The sequence below is a fragment of the Cibotium barometz genome, chromosome 21, assembly GCF_041138505.1.
Source record: "Cibotium barometz isolate CiBa-2024 chromosome 21, ASM4113850v1, whole genome shotgun sequence".
NCBI lineage: Eukaryota > Viridiplantae > Streptophyta > Polypodiopsida > Cyatheales > Cibotiaceae > Cibotium > Cibotium barometz.
Genome location: NC_141066.1, coordinates 4,070,894 through 4,088,178, shown reverse-complemented (window position 1 = coordinate 4,088,178; position 17,285 = coordinate 4,070,894). Strand labels below are relative to the sequence as shown.

General features: G+C 44.1%; 1 protein-coding gene across 1 annotated transcript in view; it reads left to right on the top strand.

Moving 5' to 3' along the window:
* The first annotated feature begins 4,251 nt into the window (after positions 1–4,251).
* LOC147626771 (protein S-acyltransferase 21-like) overlaps positions 4,252–17,285 on the top strand; it is a 40,395-nt gene continuing 27,361 nt past the window's right edge. The window contains exons 1-2 of the mRNA XM_086815323.1: positions 4,252–4,709; positions 4,801–4,986. Of these exons, the coding sequence (XP_086671449.1) occupies positions 4,942–4,986 (45 nt within the window). The 5' untranslated portion in view covers positions 4,252–4,709; positions 4,801–4,941. The remainder of the gene's footprint in view (positions 4,710–4,800; positions 4,987–17,285) is intronic.

Below are 17,285 nucleotides of genomic sequence, written 5' to 3'. Positions count from 1 at the left end.
AACAGGTATCAATACCTCCCTTTCTCTTCCTGGCACCCTAGTCATCAAAAGGAAGCCTTCATCATTGGAGAACTTAAGCGTTATGTCATCAGGGAAAGCACGCTTCAAAGCTACATCAAGCTAAAGCTTTTGTTTTTCTAACGACTTCGAGGTAGAGGATATCCAGATTCTCTCCTTCGGAAAACTTTCAGCAAGATCAAGTACAATATGCGAACAGCTCTACTTCTAAAGGCTTCCAATCGAGAAACCTCTTCGAGTAAGCGGACCCCCCTAGTTCTTAAGCTTCACTACTCCAAGTACACCAAAGCTTTGAACTTGGGGGCCTCCCTAAACCCTAAAGTTTTTCGGCTTTGCCAACAAAATCCCGAGCTGAAGCATATACCTAGACCTATGATTTGCTGGAGAAATCCAAGGAATCTGCGCTCCTATCTTGTCAGATCAAGGTTTCGAACCTCTAATTTGTAACTTTCTAAATACTATTTTTAGTAAGTACTATTTTTAGCGTGGACCCACCTTGTAAAGCAACCTTTGGGAGCATCGGCTTAACAGCATGTGAGACCTCCCATGCTTGGTTCTCCTATCGGGAAAACCCTCCACCTATTTTATGCATCTCTCTAGTCTTATGTAACTTATTTTTGCATGTAGAGTCAACATGTCCACTCTAGCCTAATGGTTAAGGCTTGTGACTCTAATGAAAGGGGTCATGAGTTCAAAACCCCTAGCTTGCATGAGATGCTATTGAGCGTCTTTTACTTGTTTAGAGAGCTCTACTTATCCGATTCGAGCGCCGTTTGTTGCGTTGGGTTCTTCACGCCCTAAGCTTGCTTTTTCACAACAAAAGGCTGAATTATCCCACATGCAAAGAGGCAAAAGCTAGCCCTCCCCTCTCTACATAAGGGAGAGCTCTCATTCTTGTACTCTCAAACTTGGGTGTTCCACTGAAGAGCTCACTCTAGAGCGAAACTAGTTTGGAGCTACACCCTCAAGTTAATACAAGAAATCGACTTTTTTAAGTCCTTTTTGTCTCTTAAATCAAATTTTGTCTTGTGTTTTGTGTATGTTAGGCACTTAGTCCTTTTTTGGGCTAGTAAAGTGTCTTTCTTGTGTGTGTGAGTAAGGCCATTGTTTTGGTGCTTAGCAAGAGGCACTTGGTCATTAATTTGGCTGGTTTAGTGTCTTTTTGCTGAGTATGCTCCTTCGATCTGGCATAATGTCATATTGCGTGGCATGCTAAGTGTCGTTTCGATTGATGCACCTTCCCTTCCCCTTACCTTTATTTTTTGAGGGCAACTAGTCGTTCTTTTGCGGCAAGTTGTTGTCCCCACTTCTTAGCCCTTGGTTTGGTGGGCAACTAGTCGTTCTTTTGCAGCAATTTGTTGTCCCTACATCTTAGCCTTTAGTTTGCGTGGGCAACTGGTCGTATTTTTCGGCTAGCTGTTGTCCTCGTGAGGTGGGATTTTTGACTTTTTGGTCATAGTGCGTGGCCATCACACCTCAACACCATATCTTACATACACTTCACTTGACTATCACGTAACCGGCCCCTGAAAAAATTATTTTTTGCTGCCGCAGCTAGTTTTAACTGCTGTGCAGCTATCGGTTATTTATCTTTATCACTCCACAACCGCACACGTGAAAAAACCCTAAAACCCTAAACCCTAAACCCTAAACCCGTAGATATATAGGATTCAAACGCATCATAGTGCTCAAGTCAACAAACTCACTTTGAAGAAGGGTCTTCAAATAATTTAATATAGTGAAAAATATTAAGTGAGGAAGTGAGGTAATGTGTAGATAGATAGGATTCAAACACATTATAGTGCTCAAGTCAACAAAGTCAGTTTGAAGTAGGGTCTTTAGACAATTGTGCCTTGACAAGGCTCATTAAAACTCACATCTCTATGATGATGAGGGAAACATGTTATGTTGGTTTTTGCTGTGATATTTTGTCAAGAGTTGATATTTGTAAAATCATGGAAATGCTGACTTAAACACCATAATTGTGGACATTAATCATAAACTTCAAGAGTTCATTTTCTAGAAAAGTTGATTGCTTTTTCTTTTACATACTTATGTAAGTCTTTTTTATAACAGTAAAATGAGCTTTGACCAATCACTTTAAAATATATTATGGCTTTTTTCTAGAAAAGTTGATTGTTGTTTCTTTTAGATGCTTATGTAAGTCTTTTTTAGAATAGTAAAATGAGCTTTGACCAATCACTTTAAAATATATTATGGCTCTATTTTCATCTTTTTATTTGAGCTTCAACATCTCTACTTTTCGAGTATGATAACCTACCTATGTTCATTGCACACACATGTTCCCAATCCTCCTCTTTGAATCTTAATGGTTTTGGGTGATTTTGGTTTTGTCATAATGGTTTTGTCATAATGATAACCTACCTATGTTCATTGCACACACATGTTCCCAATCCTCCTCTTTGAATCTTAATGGTTTTTGGTGATTTTGGTTTTGTCATAATATGTGTGAATGAAAGGTATTCTTGAAAGATTCACATCACTTAACTTGATCTAGTTGGCAACTTGGGTTAGGTTGTAGAGTTGGTTTTGGTGAAGGTTAAACTCAACATGTATACCTTACATGCCTTCTTCTTTTTACACATTGTTATCACAACTCTAGGCATTCTCCATGTTAGAGTATACCTTACAACTTGATCTAGTTGGCAACTTGGGTTAGGTTGTAGAGTTGGTTTTGGTGAAGGTTAAACTCAACATGTATACCTTACATGCCTTCTTCTTTTTACACATTGTTATCACAACTCTAGGCATTCTCCATGTTAGAGTAATTAGAAAAATCACTTTTGAGCATATACACAATCAAATCACGTGGTTAATAACTAAAAGAGACACAAAGAAGACATAGTGGTCTTCTATTCAAGAACCAAAAGGGCAATATAACTTATGTATTTGGCCCCCTTAGGGACTTCTAAAGGCATATGGAGTGACCATGCTTAGCTTATTGCAATGTCATGCGTAGCTCATTGGGATCAACAACTAGGCCTACACCTTTGTGAAATTTGTAGCACCCCTTACTTCTTAACATGCTTGCATGAATAAGGAGGTTACATGCTAACTCAATAGATAATTCGTTGAGACATGTTATGAGATGTATTGCATAAACTTGCACTTGTAAAAAAACATCTTTATATTCTTAGTTTTTAAATGAGCATTCAAGCTTTGCATCTTGCAAACTATCACTTTCTTTAGGGATGATATCCTCATTGTTTTGTACACCTTTGAGCCATACATGGGAGCATATGGTGTCACTCATACATAAATGATCTTCACATATAAAACCTACCAAACCAAGAACGCATGGCCCCTAGGCAATACTAAAGTTGGGAAGATAAATGTGAGGTATATGACTTAATCCTTCATAAGCCATTTTTCAATAGGCCACCTAAGAGTAAGTGGTGATGCAGGGACATCCATTGCTAGTTCTAGCTCTTTTACATAGACTTGGTCTTATTTGCCAATTTTCTCATTATTAGCTTGATATGCGAGATGTGGACATCTTTTAGATGCTTGCAACATTGCAAAGATGCTTTGATAGGCCTAGATCAAGTAAACCCAAGGGTAAGCTAGAGCTTTGCACCCTCTAAGAAAGAGCATCGCCATAGCTACATCAACCTTATAGATATTTCTGGAGTGAAGGTCATTTTAAACCTTCAAAGTGAAAAGAAATATTGAAACTACAGTGAGGTCATTCATTACACATGCACACAAGAGAGAGAGAGAGAGAGAGAGAGAGAGAGAGAGAGAGAGAGAGAGAGAGAGAGAGACTTTATGTCGACTCAATCATCTAGAGAGACCAATTGACAAGGAAGACTCGAAGCCAGGTGGATCCACGCCAACCCAAGGGCAATTCCACTAGCCACTTCTGCCCCATGATGGGCTGCAAAAAGGTAGTGGAATTCTCCTCTTTTACACCCTCTTGACCTAGAGAGGGACAGAGAACTACTCGAGTCCAAACAACTCCTCATATAGCTACGATGCACTCGATACCATAACATGCCACACTCAAAAAAAAAAAAAACGTAGCAATGCCACCATATCTTTTGTTGAAACTGTCCTCGCTCCTAAGTGAACCGTACGTGTGCCAAACCATGGTCTTCGAACTTGAATTAGAAATTTGAGCTTCTCGGGATATGCGCATTACGTAGGCTTATTGGGTACCGTTGACTGCATGGGGTACTTGCATATAGTGCTAGCCTGACCCATGTGTAGCACGGCGCTCCTGTGCTTGTAGGTCCTAGGGCATCGTTATTGTAACTTCTTGTTGGCGGGCGTGGGGGCAAACTCCCTCCCTCTGAAGCTCCGCACGCTGTCTCCACATCATCTCTCATGTTTTGTGTTGGCAGTTCTCGTTGCTGGTGTCTGGTTTGCGGGCCTCTGACAGAAACCCCTAATCAAGCATAACAAACTTTAACAGACAGAAAACCCAACAAACAGAAAATTCTAACAGGCAAAACCCTTCTAAGTTACCTTTCTTGAAACAGACAAAGAATCTAATCAGGTTGAGAAACTTTAGGTGGCACGGAGGAAATTCTAGCCAGGCCGAAAACACTGGGAAACTTTTTCCGAGCACCCGAGGAAGCTAATAGTGTTTTTGTCGTCTTTGCTGTAATTCTGATGTTGGAGAAGCCTACCGCTTCCTTGTAGATAGTGTGCTGTCAGAGGAAGCGAAGGTACGGTTTGCCGGAAAGCAGGAAAAAAGCTGTGCCGAATACCACTCTTTCTATGGGCTCTGCTTTGAACAGCAAAACACTTTTGGTGCAGAGATCAGCGGTTAGATGGATCGCCTCCTCACAGACAGAGCGACAAAGGTTGCTACGATCTGAAGATCTCGGCCAATCTTCTTTCCTCTAACATCCATGCTTACCATTGGGGCCACTTGTCTATGAAAACCCGCTCGCCCAGATGGTGCGCCGCCATGGCTGGCAACTTCCTGCTCACACCTACCAGGTCAGTTCCGTCTTCTTTTCAAGTCCTCCTTCCTTTCGATTTTTTTTTTTTCGTTTGCAGAAATACAGCTCACAGGTACTGCAATCAGACAGTCGGGAGAAGATTAAGAAGCCATATAATACAAGCAGGCCATGGAACAGCCAGTCTGCTGTTTTTGCCGCTTTCCCGACCCTATCTTCTGGCTTCTTCTTTCCTCATCTCTCTCTTAGGCCACAGGTCCAGCTTGCGTTTGAAATGAAATTTGTCCGCTGGTTTCAGGCTTGAATGCTTGAGAGATGGATAGCTTGGACCAGCTGGAACGCTAAGCCATATGGGCTGGGGTTCCCTGTTTTTTATAGGAACAGGTGATTTTGTCAATAGGCACTTCATGGGGTGGGACCTGATGGACTGTCATCAGGCATTCCCTTGGACTCTGAGAGAATTTCACGGGCTGGCACACACATGGGAAGCTGAGTCATCAGCATTTCTAGAAACAATGCTTTTAGCGGAGGAGGGGATGAGGACTGGATGGACTTAGTTCTATGGTCCAAATCAATCTTTTTACTGAATGAGAGAGAGACATGTGTTGGTGGTGGTGTTTCAAGTTGTGGCACAGAGCTTGTCGTTAAGTTGATGCACAGAGCTGCAAATGCTTATATGTTCAAGTCTTTGGGTGGCAGAGGTGCTTGGGTTGTTTCACTGGTGCAATGAGCCTTTGAGAAGGCTCGCAACAGTGTAGTTGTAGAAGGGTGTGCATGGGTGATCAGGGCATCCATGGGAGTTTTTCCTCTTTCACTTGCATGAATCCCAGTGAGCATAAGCAAGCTGTCTGCTTTTAAAACTGCTCTCTCCCACAAAAGCTGCAAAAAAAGTTTTTTTCTTGGATGTTTTTATTCACAATTTCGTTCTTTGAAGGTGGCCATCCTAGTATGTGTAGCAGGCCATTCCATGTTACAGATCAAATGATTTAGTCAAACGATTAAAATACTGGAAGAAAATAAATAAAAACACACAACGGTGCAGTTGAGCGTGCTATGTATTCATTTATATCTGTGCATGTCTGCTTATGTGTGAAAATTGAACACGACACTGGAAACAAAGAGAAGTGGTCCAGTCCGCCACCCCCCCCCCCCTTTTGATATTCTTATAGTTCCCAGCTTGCTTAAACAGTATTATGCAGAGACTTTGCACTAATACCAAGTCATGAGGCAAATAAAAAATAAAATAAAATCTGGGTCTGGTTCTTGGAGAGAATCTTGCAGTTCCTTAATACAAAGCATCTTAGTTTCTTTTCCCTTCAAGAACGTAAAATATATATAGATCTTGTAAGTGCTTTTTCATGATAGACCTTTCTCTATCAAAAATAGGTCTGAAAAAAGCCAAGTTCATCCAAACTTGCAGGATTGGAAAAAAAAACAAACAAATAACAGAAAGGAAAAAAAGAAAAAGGAAAAGAGAAACTTGTGTAGTGCTGCTGATTGCATAGACACGTAGCCCAATCTTAAACCCGTAGCATTTCCTTATGCTATTTTCCAATAATGTTGTTACTGATATGCTTGACCTTTTTTGATCTTTAGTGCATCAAACCATAGCCTTTGATCCCATCAAACGACCAGCACTCGAGACTCAATAGAGCTTCCTTCAAATCTCCAAAAAGCAACGAGCTAAATAAATGGAGACTTGGGTGGAGGAACTAGTGAACCCCTAAAACGGGAGGTCCCAAGGTCCTCCAAGCCCCGGATTTACCAATAGGCTGTGTGAATAGTGTCATGAACTTTATTTAGAGGGCGTACAACTATCCTACCTTTGGGCATAGCTCTAGCGAGCCAAGACCATCAAGTCCCCCCCTCCCCCCCCCCCCCCTCAAAAAAGTAAAAGAAAAAGAAAAAGAAAAGAAAAGCTAGAAGTACTTAATCTACGTCGCTGTCATGTGCAAGACATGCACAAGCATATCTCAAAGCTAATCCAGAAGAGACAACAAGATAACGACAGAGCAGAAAACAGATGTTTGAGCAAGGGTTTTGCTGATTTGGCAAGGGATATCAGATGGAGGACCTTGGGCTTGTTGTCGGCCAGCTTATGAGAGTAGAAGGTCTTGTCGGCTGCAGCATATGAAGTGTATTTTTGTCCTGGACCTGGCTGACCAGCAGTCGGCCAGTCCATCGGGTCTTCTCAAGCCTATAAAAGGCAAGACTTGCTCATCGATTTGGTCATTCAGTCCTTCAAGGGGCTGAGTCACTAGGTTAGGCTTGTAGATTAGGTTTACACCTTTTCATGGAAGGCAGCCAAGGGCTGCAAGACTGATGTACCTTTTTACACTATGTAATATATTGAATACTCAGCTCTCTCTCTCTCTCATGTGCAAGAATTGCCATGGACATTCTTAGAAGATAATCCAGAAGGGGCAGCCAACAAAAGAGCATTTAGAACCAGAAGTGGAGCATAAGGTGCAGAAGTGGCTAGTGTGGACTTGGAGAAGAACCAGAAGACCTGTCGGCTGCAAGGAGGGTCCTGTCGGTTGAACCAGATGAGGCGGCTGCAGGCGCATCAAGTGATATGAAGATTTTGTCCAGTCGGCTGGTCGACTGCTGGTCGGCCAGATCTCCTTTGGTCCAAGAGGCCTATAAAAGGCACATGTGCTCATTGTTGTAGTCATTCTCTCCCTTATGGAGTGGATCAAGTACTAGGACAGATTTTGGTGTGTCACACCTTTTTAGCAAGGCAGCCTAGGGCTGTAGACTGAGTACCTTTTTGTACCATATGAATATACTGAATTTCCAGCATATCTCTCTCTCTCTCTCTACTCTCCCTTCTGTCTGCGTTTTTTGCATCAGCATGTTCTCAGTAGTGTTTAGGGCTGAAAGAAGACCCCAGAGAGCTTCCGCGTGTTACATTGGTATCAGAGCATCAGGCTCAGCAAAGCTAAACACTGATTGAGTCCCATATGATGGTGTACCACTGATTGAGTCCCATATGATGGTGTACAGGTCCAAGGTACAGGACAGTACACGGATACGAAGCCCAAGGCAAGGAACACAGGAACGGGAAGAGCTCCCAGGAGGTTTGTTGGTGGTGTTCCACAAAGCCCAAGGAGATGGTAGTCCTGTGAGCCAGATAGGTTCTCGGGCAACGGTCCCAAGTGAGGATTATCCTCCAAGGGGTGATGTGAGAGTGCCAGACTCATTTCTCAGGAATGAAGACCAAGATAGTGTTCAGAGTTAGGGCAGGAACGGATTGGGGACTGGATGGAATAGATGCATAGATCTTATTCAGAGTCAGAGTGGTTTTGGAGACCGGGCCGGGTTTTCAGTGTGAGAAGGGTTGCCAGAGATGGATGGATGACAGAGGGACTCCGGGAATAGAGTGGGATGATGACAGTCATCCAAGGAAAAAGTTGGAATCCCGTCATTAAGTTTAGCAGAGGGGGATGTCATGTGCAAGAATTGCCATGGACATTCTCAGAAGATAATCCAGAAGGGGCAGCCAACAAAAGAGCATTTAGAACCAGAAGTGGAGCATAAGGTGCAGAAGTGGCTAGTGTGGACTTGGAGAAGAACCAGAAGACCTGTCGGCTGCAAGGAGGGTCCTGTCGGTTGAACCAGATGAGGCGGCTGCAGGCGCATCAAGTGATATGAAGATTTTGTCCAGTCGGCTGGCCGACTGCTAGTCGGCCAGATCTCCTTTGGTCCAAGAGGCCTATAAAAGGCACATGTGCTCATTGTTATAGTCATTCTCTCCCTTATGGAGTGGATCAAGTACTAGGATAGATTTTGGTGTGTTACACCTTTTTAGCAAGGCAGCCTAGGGTTGTAGACTGAGTACCTTTTTGTACCATATGAATATACTAAATTTCGAGCATATCTCTCTCTCTCTACTCTCCCTTCTGTCTGCGTTTTTTGCATCAGCATGTTCTCAGTAGTGTTTAGGGCTAAAAGAAGACTCCCAGAGCTTCCGCGTGTTACACACACTCTCTCTCTTTCTCTCTCTTCTGCTTGCGTTTTGCATCAGCATGTTCCCAGTTGGTGTTTAGGGCTGAAAGAAGACTCCCAAAGCTTCCACATCTAACATTGGTATCAGAGCATCAGGCTCAGCAAGGCTAAACACTGATTCAGTCCCAGATGAAGGTGCACAGGTCCAAGGCTCAGGAAATTGCACAAGTACAAGGCCGAAGGCAAGGAACACAAGACATGGAAGAATTCCCAGGAGGTTGGTTGGTGGTGTTCCACAAAGCCCAAGGGGATGGCAGTCCTGTGAGTCGGGTACCACTTGGGGCACACCAGGAAAGGCTTTCAGGCAACGGTTCCAGGCGAGGTTGATCCTCCAAGGGGTGGAGTGAGAGTGCCAGACTCATTTCTCAGGGAAGAAGACCAGAGACAGTGTTCAGGGACGGGGAATGAACGGAACGGGAACCGGATGGAATAGTTGCATAGATCTTCATCAGAGTTAGAGTGGATTTGGAGACCGGGCCGGGTGTTCAGTGAAAAGGTTGCTAGAGAGGGAAGGATGACAGGGGGACTCCGGGAACAGAGAATGGGATGATGACAATTATCCAAGAATACAGATTGGAATCTCGTCATCAAGTTTAGTAGAGGGGGATGTCATGTGCAAGACATGCACATGCATATCTCAAAGCTAATCCAAAAGAGGCAACAAGATAAAGACAGAGCAAAAAACCAAATGTTTGAGCAAGGGTTTTGCTGATTTGGCAAGGGATATCAGATGGAGGACCTTGGGTTTTCTGCTGGCCAGTTTATGAGACTAGAAGGTCTTGTCGACTGCAGCATATGAAGTGTACTGTGTATTTTTATCATGGACCTGGCCGACCAGTAGTCGGCTAGTCAATCAGGTCTTCTCAAGCCTATAAAAGGCAAGACTTGCTCATCGATTTGGTCATTTAGTCCTTCAAGGGGCTGAGTAACTAGGTTAGGCTTGTAGATTAGGTTTACACCTTTTCATGGAAGGCAGAGGGCTGCAAGACTGATGTACCTTTTTGTACTATGTAATATACTGAATGCTCAGCTATCTCTCTCTATCTTTCTCTCTCTTTTGCTTGCGTTTTGCATCAGCATGTTCCGAGTTGGTGTTTAGGGCTGAAAGAAAAGACTCCCAGAGCTACTGCATGTAACAGTCACCACACACCACACTACCTAGTGCTAATCCTTGGGATTAGTGGTCTAATCTGACAACGTTAGGGGAGCCCTCGGATTAGGAGAAAGCAAGCTAATATGCGCGGCTAAGATTATTATTAATCAATAAATGTGTAGTGGCTATTTATAATAGTTTAGTTATTTATAGCAATAGTGGGCACTATATAAGTGAAACATGGATTATTGTTGTCATAACCCCACTATCGGTCAGAGTTCAACCAAGACTTCGGCTGACTCTGGCTATGTGTACGGCGGAGCATAGAAAAGCATGCCGAAGGACCGGCATGGATATGTGGGAGTCAGACCTTAGCCCTGGGCTCGGGGGTGGTTCAAAGCATAGAACCTACGGTTGGGAGGTGAGCTAGCTGTGAAGAAACAACACTTTTTCCAGACCTAAAAAGGGACTTTCTGGATATTTTATATCTTATATTTTTGGGGTTTTTTGTCTTGGCTGCTGACCTACACCTTTATGGTGACTGACCAACAACCCCCCTTCACTATATAATATAGCATTGCCTATACCTCATCACACATGTACCACTTCATCGCCATATAAGGTACCATCTGGCCGCCTACAGCAGGGGCTCATATCTGCGTTTTCCTGTCACCAAGAGGTGAAACTTTTTGCAGTTGTTTTCTTTATTTACATTTCTTTATAAATATATATATTTTTCTTTTCTTTCTCTTTGGTTGCTGTTGTTTTCCCCGGGATCTCTTGGAAGGGCTTGGGCCATTGTCAGAATGGGTCAGCCAGTGGGACTTTGGACCAGTGGTTGGCTAAGCCTGAGAACTGCACTGAAAGATGAATGACAGTGTCCAGGACATGGCCACTGAATGAGGGTATAGGCCAGTTTACACTAGTAAGTGGCCGCCACCGAAATGTGAATGTATCTTGAATTCTAAGCAAATTTTGAAGTGACCATAGTGGTCAAAGATGGTCAGGAGACCAGAAGGAATGCAGATGATATCATCCCTAAAATCTAGGGAACTGCTATTTTGGGCGGTGTCGGAATTGAAAAGTGTTCGCGTCAGTTTGTGCGGAATGTCAAGGGGACCAAAAGCTGGCAAAGGACTGTTGTGAGAATGTGAACCAGTCAGGAGATTTTTAGCTTGGAAGATTGCATGTGGAAAAGGCTTAAAAATGTGCCAAGTGTCAAATTTATGTGCATTTTCCACACTGGGAAGAGGGAAGCGTGGGATTTTGGGCTGAATGAGGCTCATTTGCAGCCATTATGGTGGGTTGTTTTTGCAGGTTAAGAGCTATTGTGGTGCACTCCCTTGCCCTACAACTCATGTATTGAGGGTTGAGCTTGCTCCCCACAGTCTCTCTCTCTCTCTCTCTCTCAATATCCTCTTTCCACAGAGGATATTGAGGAGATCCGCCAGTGTCCGATGCGGCACATATTATGAGATGGAGGTACCTCCATAGTGTACCTTCCAGTTCCAGTTTCATTTTCTAGGTGCCAGTAGTATCATCTTTATTTTTCATTTTCTGGGTTTTTTTATCCAGACATTGTATCAGATCCACCATGATGTAACTTTTGGTCTCATAGGTCATTATGGCCTTTTGAAGACGTTAATATAACATTTCATTTCATTTCATTTCATTTCTCTCTCTCTTGCAGACTATGGTAATGCTCTCATCAGATAAAATCAGGTACAGTTGTGTGAATTTCATGCTTATATACAGAGGCTAGTTGCCTCCTTGAACAGGAACCGGTGTAGTTAGTTCCTACACCAAAGCAGGGATGGAAGAGGGTAATAACCTCTTCAATACAACGCTGTTTCAGCACTGTTTAGGTGCTGTTTTTGGGTTGTTATGTTGCCCGGTTGATGCCAGAATGCAGTAGGACTTTGCTAAAGTCCTCCAGGACAGTACAAGGGTGAATTTGGGCTGAAAACAGAGCTGAAAACAGGTCTGTGCAGAAAATTACAGCAAGCTGAATTGTGATGTTTTAGACTCCATTGGGTAGTCTGATGCCTATGGAAGTGAGCCTGTCAGTTGGGACTCTTTCTGAGATGTTATGGAACAGTTTTAGTGCAGTGATGCTGGCAAATTTCTCCCAGAATTTGTAAAACTCAGCTGATGCAAGTAGAGTGCTTTGTTGCACTTGTGCTTTGTAATTTCCAACCTTTTAACAATAAAGAAATACCGCAAGGGGCGCCGGACTTTGGGGCCAATGTGTTGTTGAGCGAGGGAGCGAGGATTCTGTGATTGTGTGTCTGAGTAAGTCCAGGTTATTTGTGAATGAATTACCGCTTTATGTGTCCATAGACCGGTTTTATGGTTCCATTGCCGGGGTAGGGTCCTCTTTTCTGCAAGAGCCCGGACACGGATTGGATTGGGTGAACAGGAGACACACATAGTGAGGTACAACTGATTACAGGTGAGAAAGAGTACGGTCTCTTTCTTTGGATACAGGTTTCCTTAAACTTTCAGTTGACAGTATGACAGACAAAGGGAAAGGCAAGCTCCCTGCCGAAGAGAGTTCCTCTTCTACTCGCAGACAGCATATAGAGGTGACAGGTGCCCAGGTGTCAGCCTCTGCTCGGATGGAGCCAGTAGTACAGCCAGCCTTGTTAGAGGAAGAACAGGAACAAGAGGATTTATTTCATGCGCAGCTCCTGAGCATGGTTGGTACCTTTGAACAGTTGGTGAAGAATCCCAGGATGAAGAGGTATTTGCAGTCAAGGACAGGGGATTCCCAGGCTGAATCATCTCAGCATGCAGTTGAGAGGGCACAGGAACAAATGCCAAGGATGCCAGAGCATGTAGAGCAGACACCAGCAGTGACAGCTGATCCAGTGCAGCATGTTACACAGGCACAGGTACATGCATTTAATGGCCAGGAAAGTAATGTGCAAAGGGTCATGCCGACCATTCCTCCATTCGTTGCTTTCCAGCCCGGCTATTTTGGTGGTGGGTCTGTTTTCCAGGCCATGGCTAGGCCGCCCACAGTTTTGCCAGGACTGATGTCAAGAGGGTCACCAGGAATGATGCCTATGGAAGCTGTGAACCCTCTTTATGCCAATATAGGTGTGCAGCCCGGATTTTAAACTTATTTTAGTCCAGCATTGGGACCCGCAGCACCTGTCAGTGTGGCTGAATTTTCTCAACCTAGTGGACAAAGAGCAGTAAGGATTGATCCAGAAAAGGTGCAAAAGGATTACAAAGAAGGAGGTCAAGCAGTAAAGTTTGAGACTTTCAGTGGGATGCAGGACAAATTGAAAGCGCTGACTTTCATTCAGCAGTTTGATGCAGCATACAGTGGGGGTAACTTTACAGAGTCTTCTAAGGTGCGGAAGGCTGCTACTTTCTTGAAAGGTAATGCATTGCAGTGGTGGACCTCACTGTTGATGCAAGGACAAGCACCTGCTACATGGGTCCAATTCAAGCAGCAGTTCTCTTTTGCATGGCTGACAAACACCTTTGAAGTGGATGTGATGACAGCATGGCACAAACTGGATGCAGCTAATTGTGCAAATCTAGAAGAGTACGATAAGAAGTTTTGGGATGCACTCTTGCCAGTAACTTCTTAGAGGACAGTGCCATTGTCAGAGCAAATAGAGAAGTATTGCTGTGGTTTGCCCAAAGAGATCAGGGATTACTGTATTAAGACCAATGTTTCCAACATGACTCAACTAATTGAGAATGCAAACATGGCTAATGCACTGCTTCAGGGAGGTTCAGGTGGTTTCAAGAGCACAGTGAAAAAGGAACCTCAAGGCAACGGACAGAAGAGGCCACTGTATGGCAAGTCATTTGAAGAGAGAAAGGCATTGATGCAAGCTGGGAAATGTTTCATCTGTGAACAGAAAGGGCATATGGCTGCAAAATGTCCACAACAGCCAGCAAAAGATGCGGAGGATAAACAAGGGCCACCCAAGAAGAAGACAATGCCAAGTGCAGGATTGATACCTGACATGGTTGGTGACCAGCCATGTGATGATGCGACAGAATTGTGCAGAGCATGGGGTAAAATCAGAGATGCTACAGTGCTGATTTTCTTTGACCCTGGTGCTCGAGCCAACTTTATTTCACCGGCATTGGTAGCCAAGTTGGGAATTCGTGCTGAAGAGATGGGACGAGTTGGACAGGCTGATTTGGCATGCCCTGGGCATTCAGTTCCTGTCACTCCTATACTTGGCAAACTTTGCATGCATATACAGAGTTATGTCGACACAGAGGAGTTTCTTATCATGCCCTTGGAAGGATGTGATGTCCTATTGGGAATTCCATGGTGTCATAGGAAACATGCAGTGATGGATGCTTTCAACAGGAAAATCACAATTGTACATAGGGACAAGACTCATGTTTTGGATGTGAAGCTGAAAGGAGAGTCTGTCCCAGTTATTTTTGTTTTTTTGAACCTGAATTTTGAATGACCTGTACATTTGTATTATATGTTTGGCAATGTACAGTTTTGACATTTGTTGTCAATGACTTAATCAATGAATGAACTTTCAGTGCTTTGAAGTTGTATCTGTTACACTTCAATGAATGATTATACGTGTTGTGACACTAATAGTGCGGGGACACGTGCTATCGCCCTGTGTTGCATCCGGAAACATGTATTTGAAAGGCTTAAATCTGCGATGACACAAATGGTAGTGGGGAATTCCTATCATCGCCTCGTGTCATCTGTTCGCAGCAGATACATGCGATGACACTAATCACCTGGGGAATCTTGTGATCGTCCTGTGTCATCTGTTTGCATGTGGACTTGCAATCGAGGTCGCTTGCTTCTTTCAAGAGGGGGGTATGTCACCAGAAGGTGAAACTTTTTGCAGTTGTTTTCTTTATTTACATTTCTTTATAAATATATATATTTTTCTTTTCTTTCTCTTCGGTTGCTGTTGTTTTCCCCCGGGATCTCTTGAAAGGGCTTGGGCCATTGCAATGTCAGAATGGGTCAGCCAGTGGGACTTTGGACCAGTGGTTGGCTAAGCCTGAGAACTGCACTGAAAGATGAATGACAGTGTCCAGGACATGGCCACTGAATGAGGGTATAGGCCAGTTTACACTAGTAAGTGGCCGCCACCGAAATGTGAATGTATCTTGAATTTTAAGCAAATTTTGAAGTGACCATAGTGGTCAAAGATAGTCAGGAGACCAGAAGGAATGTAGATGACATCATCCCTAAAATCTAGGGAACCGCTATTTTGGGCAGTGTCGGAATTGAAAAGTGTTCGCGTCAGTTTGTGCGGAATGTCAAGGGGACCAAAAGCTGGCAAAGGACTGTTGTGAGAATGTGAATCAGTCAGGAGATTTTTAGCTTGGAAGATTGCATGTGGAAAAGGCTTAAAAATGTGCCAAGTGTCAAATTTATGTGCATTTTCCACACTGGGAAGAGGGAAGCGTGGGATTTTGGGCTGAATGAGGCTCATTTGCAGCCATTATGGTGGGTTGTTTTTGCAGGTTAAGAGCTATTGCGGTGCACTCCCTTGCCCTGCAACTCATGTATTGAGGGTTGAGCTTGCTCCCCACAGTCTCTCTCTCTCTCTGGCAATTAAGGAAGAAGAGAAGCAACAGGAAGCAAAGACTTCCTCATGGGTGGAAGTCATCACCAAGACGCAAAAGAAGATGGATGAAGCGGAGAAGTGGATAGAGGTCGCCAAGAAGGGTAAAGGTAAGGAGATAACAACCCCTACACCTACAATCATTAATATGACTTTGGAAGAGGAACAACGAAGACGTACACGTGCTTTGCATGTGAGGATTACCGGCCTTAAAGACGGGGATAAAGTTGAAGAGGAGGTGAAAGAGCTTATGGTGTTGATGGGGATTGACAGTCCGACACACGCAAAAGCCTGGAGAGTGGGCAAAAAAAGCGGAGGCAACGGGGAAACATCAAAGGAAAGAGCTCTCATACTTCGCTTCCCTTCTATTGAGGCGAAGAAGGAGTTCTTGAAAAGACGACCCACTTTAAAGAATACAGGCATTTTTCTTGGTGATGATCTTACTCTTTCACAGCTTGCACATATGAAGGAAGTCATGCCAGAGATTAGAGCAGCAAGAGAAAAGGGTAAGATAGCATTTTATAGAGAAGGGAGGGTGGTCATCGTGGAGCGACGCTCTACATGACGGTGCGAGACCTATGGGACCAAATTAAAGCTGGCAGCCTGGAACTGCAATGGATCCCTCAGACTTGATGTAGGTGCCTTTGAGGACAGCTTTACAGATAGAGATATAGTCTTCTACTCGGAAACTCACCAGGCCCCTGGTCAGATGATGCCACAGGTGACAGGATACAGATGGGAGACAGCTTGCAGAGTAGGGACGAGATCGGTACACAGTAGTAGAGGATCAGGAGGGGTGGCAGTTCTTTTCAGGGAGGAGCTGCAACCGCTTATACACATAGTTCGGAGAGATGATCAGGCCAGATATATGTGGGTGAGACTGAGGGCCGACACAGGCAGATTCCTGTATATTGCCATATGCTATTTTGCTCCTAGTACATCGACATATGCAGCACCTAGAGGGCAGTCTCCTTTCTCTGTGCTAGATGATGACATATGGGAGTTCTCTAGGGATGGAGACATCATCCTGCTAGGGGACTTTAATGCCCGGACGGGCAACCGCCAGACAGCCTTTTATGATACCTCGGAGGAGATGCTAAGAGAGTTGGACACTCTGGATATGGGATTAGACAGAAGCTCACAGGATGTGGAGTGCACAGAGTATGGGAGATATTTGGTAGATATGGGGACTGCGCATGGGTTGGCCATACTTAATGGCTTGCAGAGGTTTCCGTCAGCAGCTGGATTTACTTGCTTTCCACATAGACATGGTGCTAGCACAGTGGATTATGTTATGGCTATGCCCAGCTTTGTTTCATGCATTGAGGACTTCACAGTTGGATCTCGGCCCATTGGGGTAGTAGTGGATCATGCATTGTTGACATTGACTATCTCTTTTCACTTTACCACAGCTCAGAGGATACGAGGGGCAGATCACACTCGATATACTTTTACCTCAGAGACTGATGCTGTCTACACAGATGGGATTTATAGACGTCTGTACACAGAGGAGCCAGGGAGACCTTTGGAGGAGTTGACCCATATACTGACAGAGACTTTACATGATGCAGCGAGAGAGGCATATCCACATACTCAGCCTGGACAGAGACAGCATTCTAGATGTATGCCCCAGAACAGCTGGTATGATGAGGA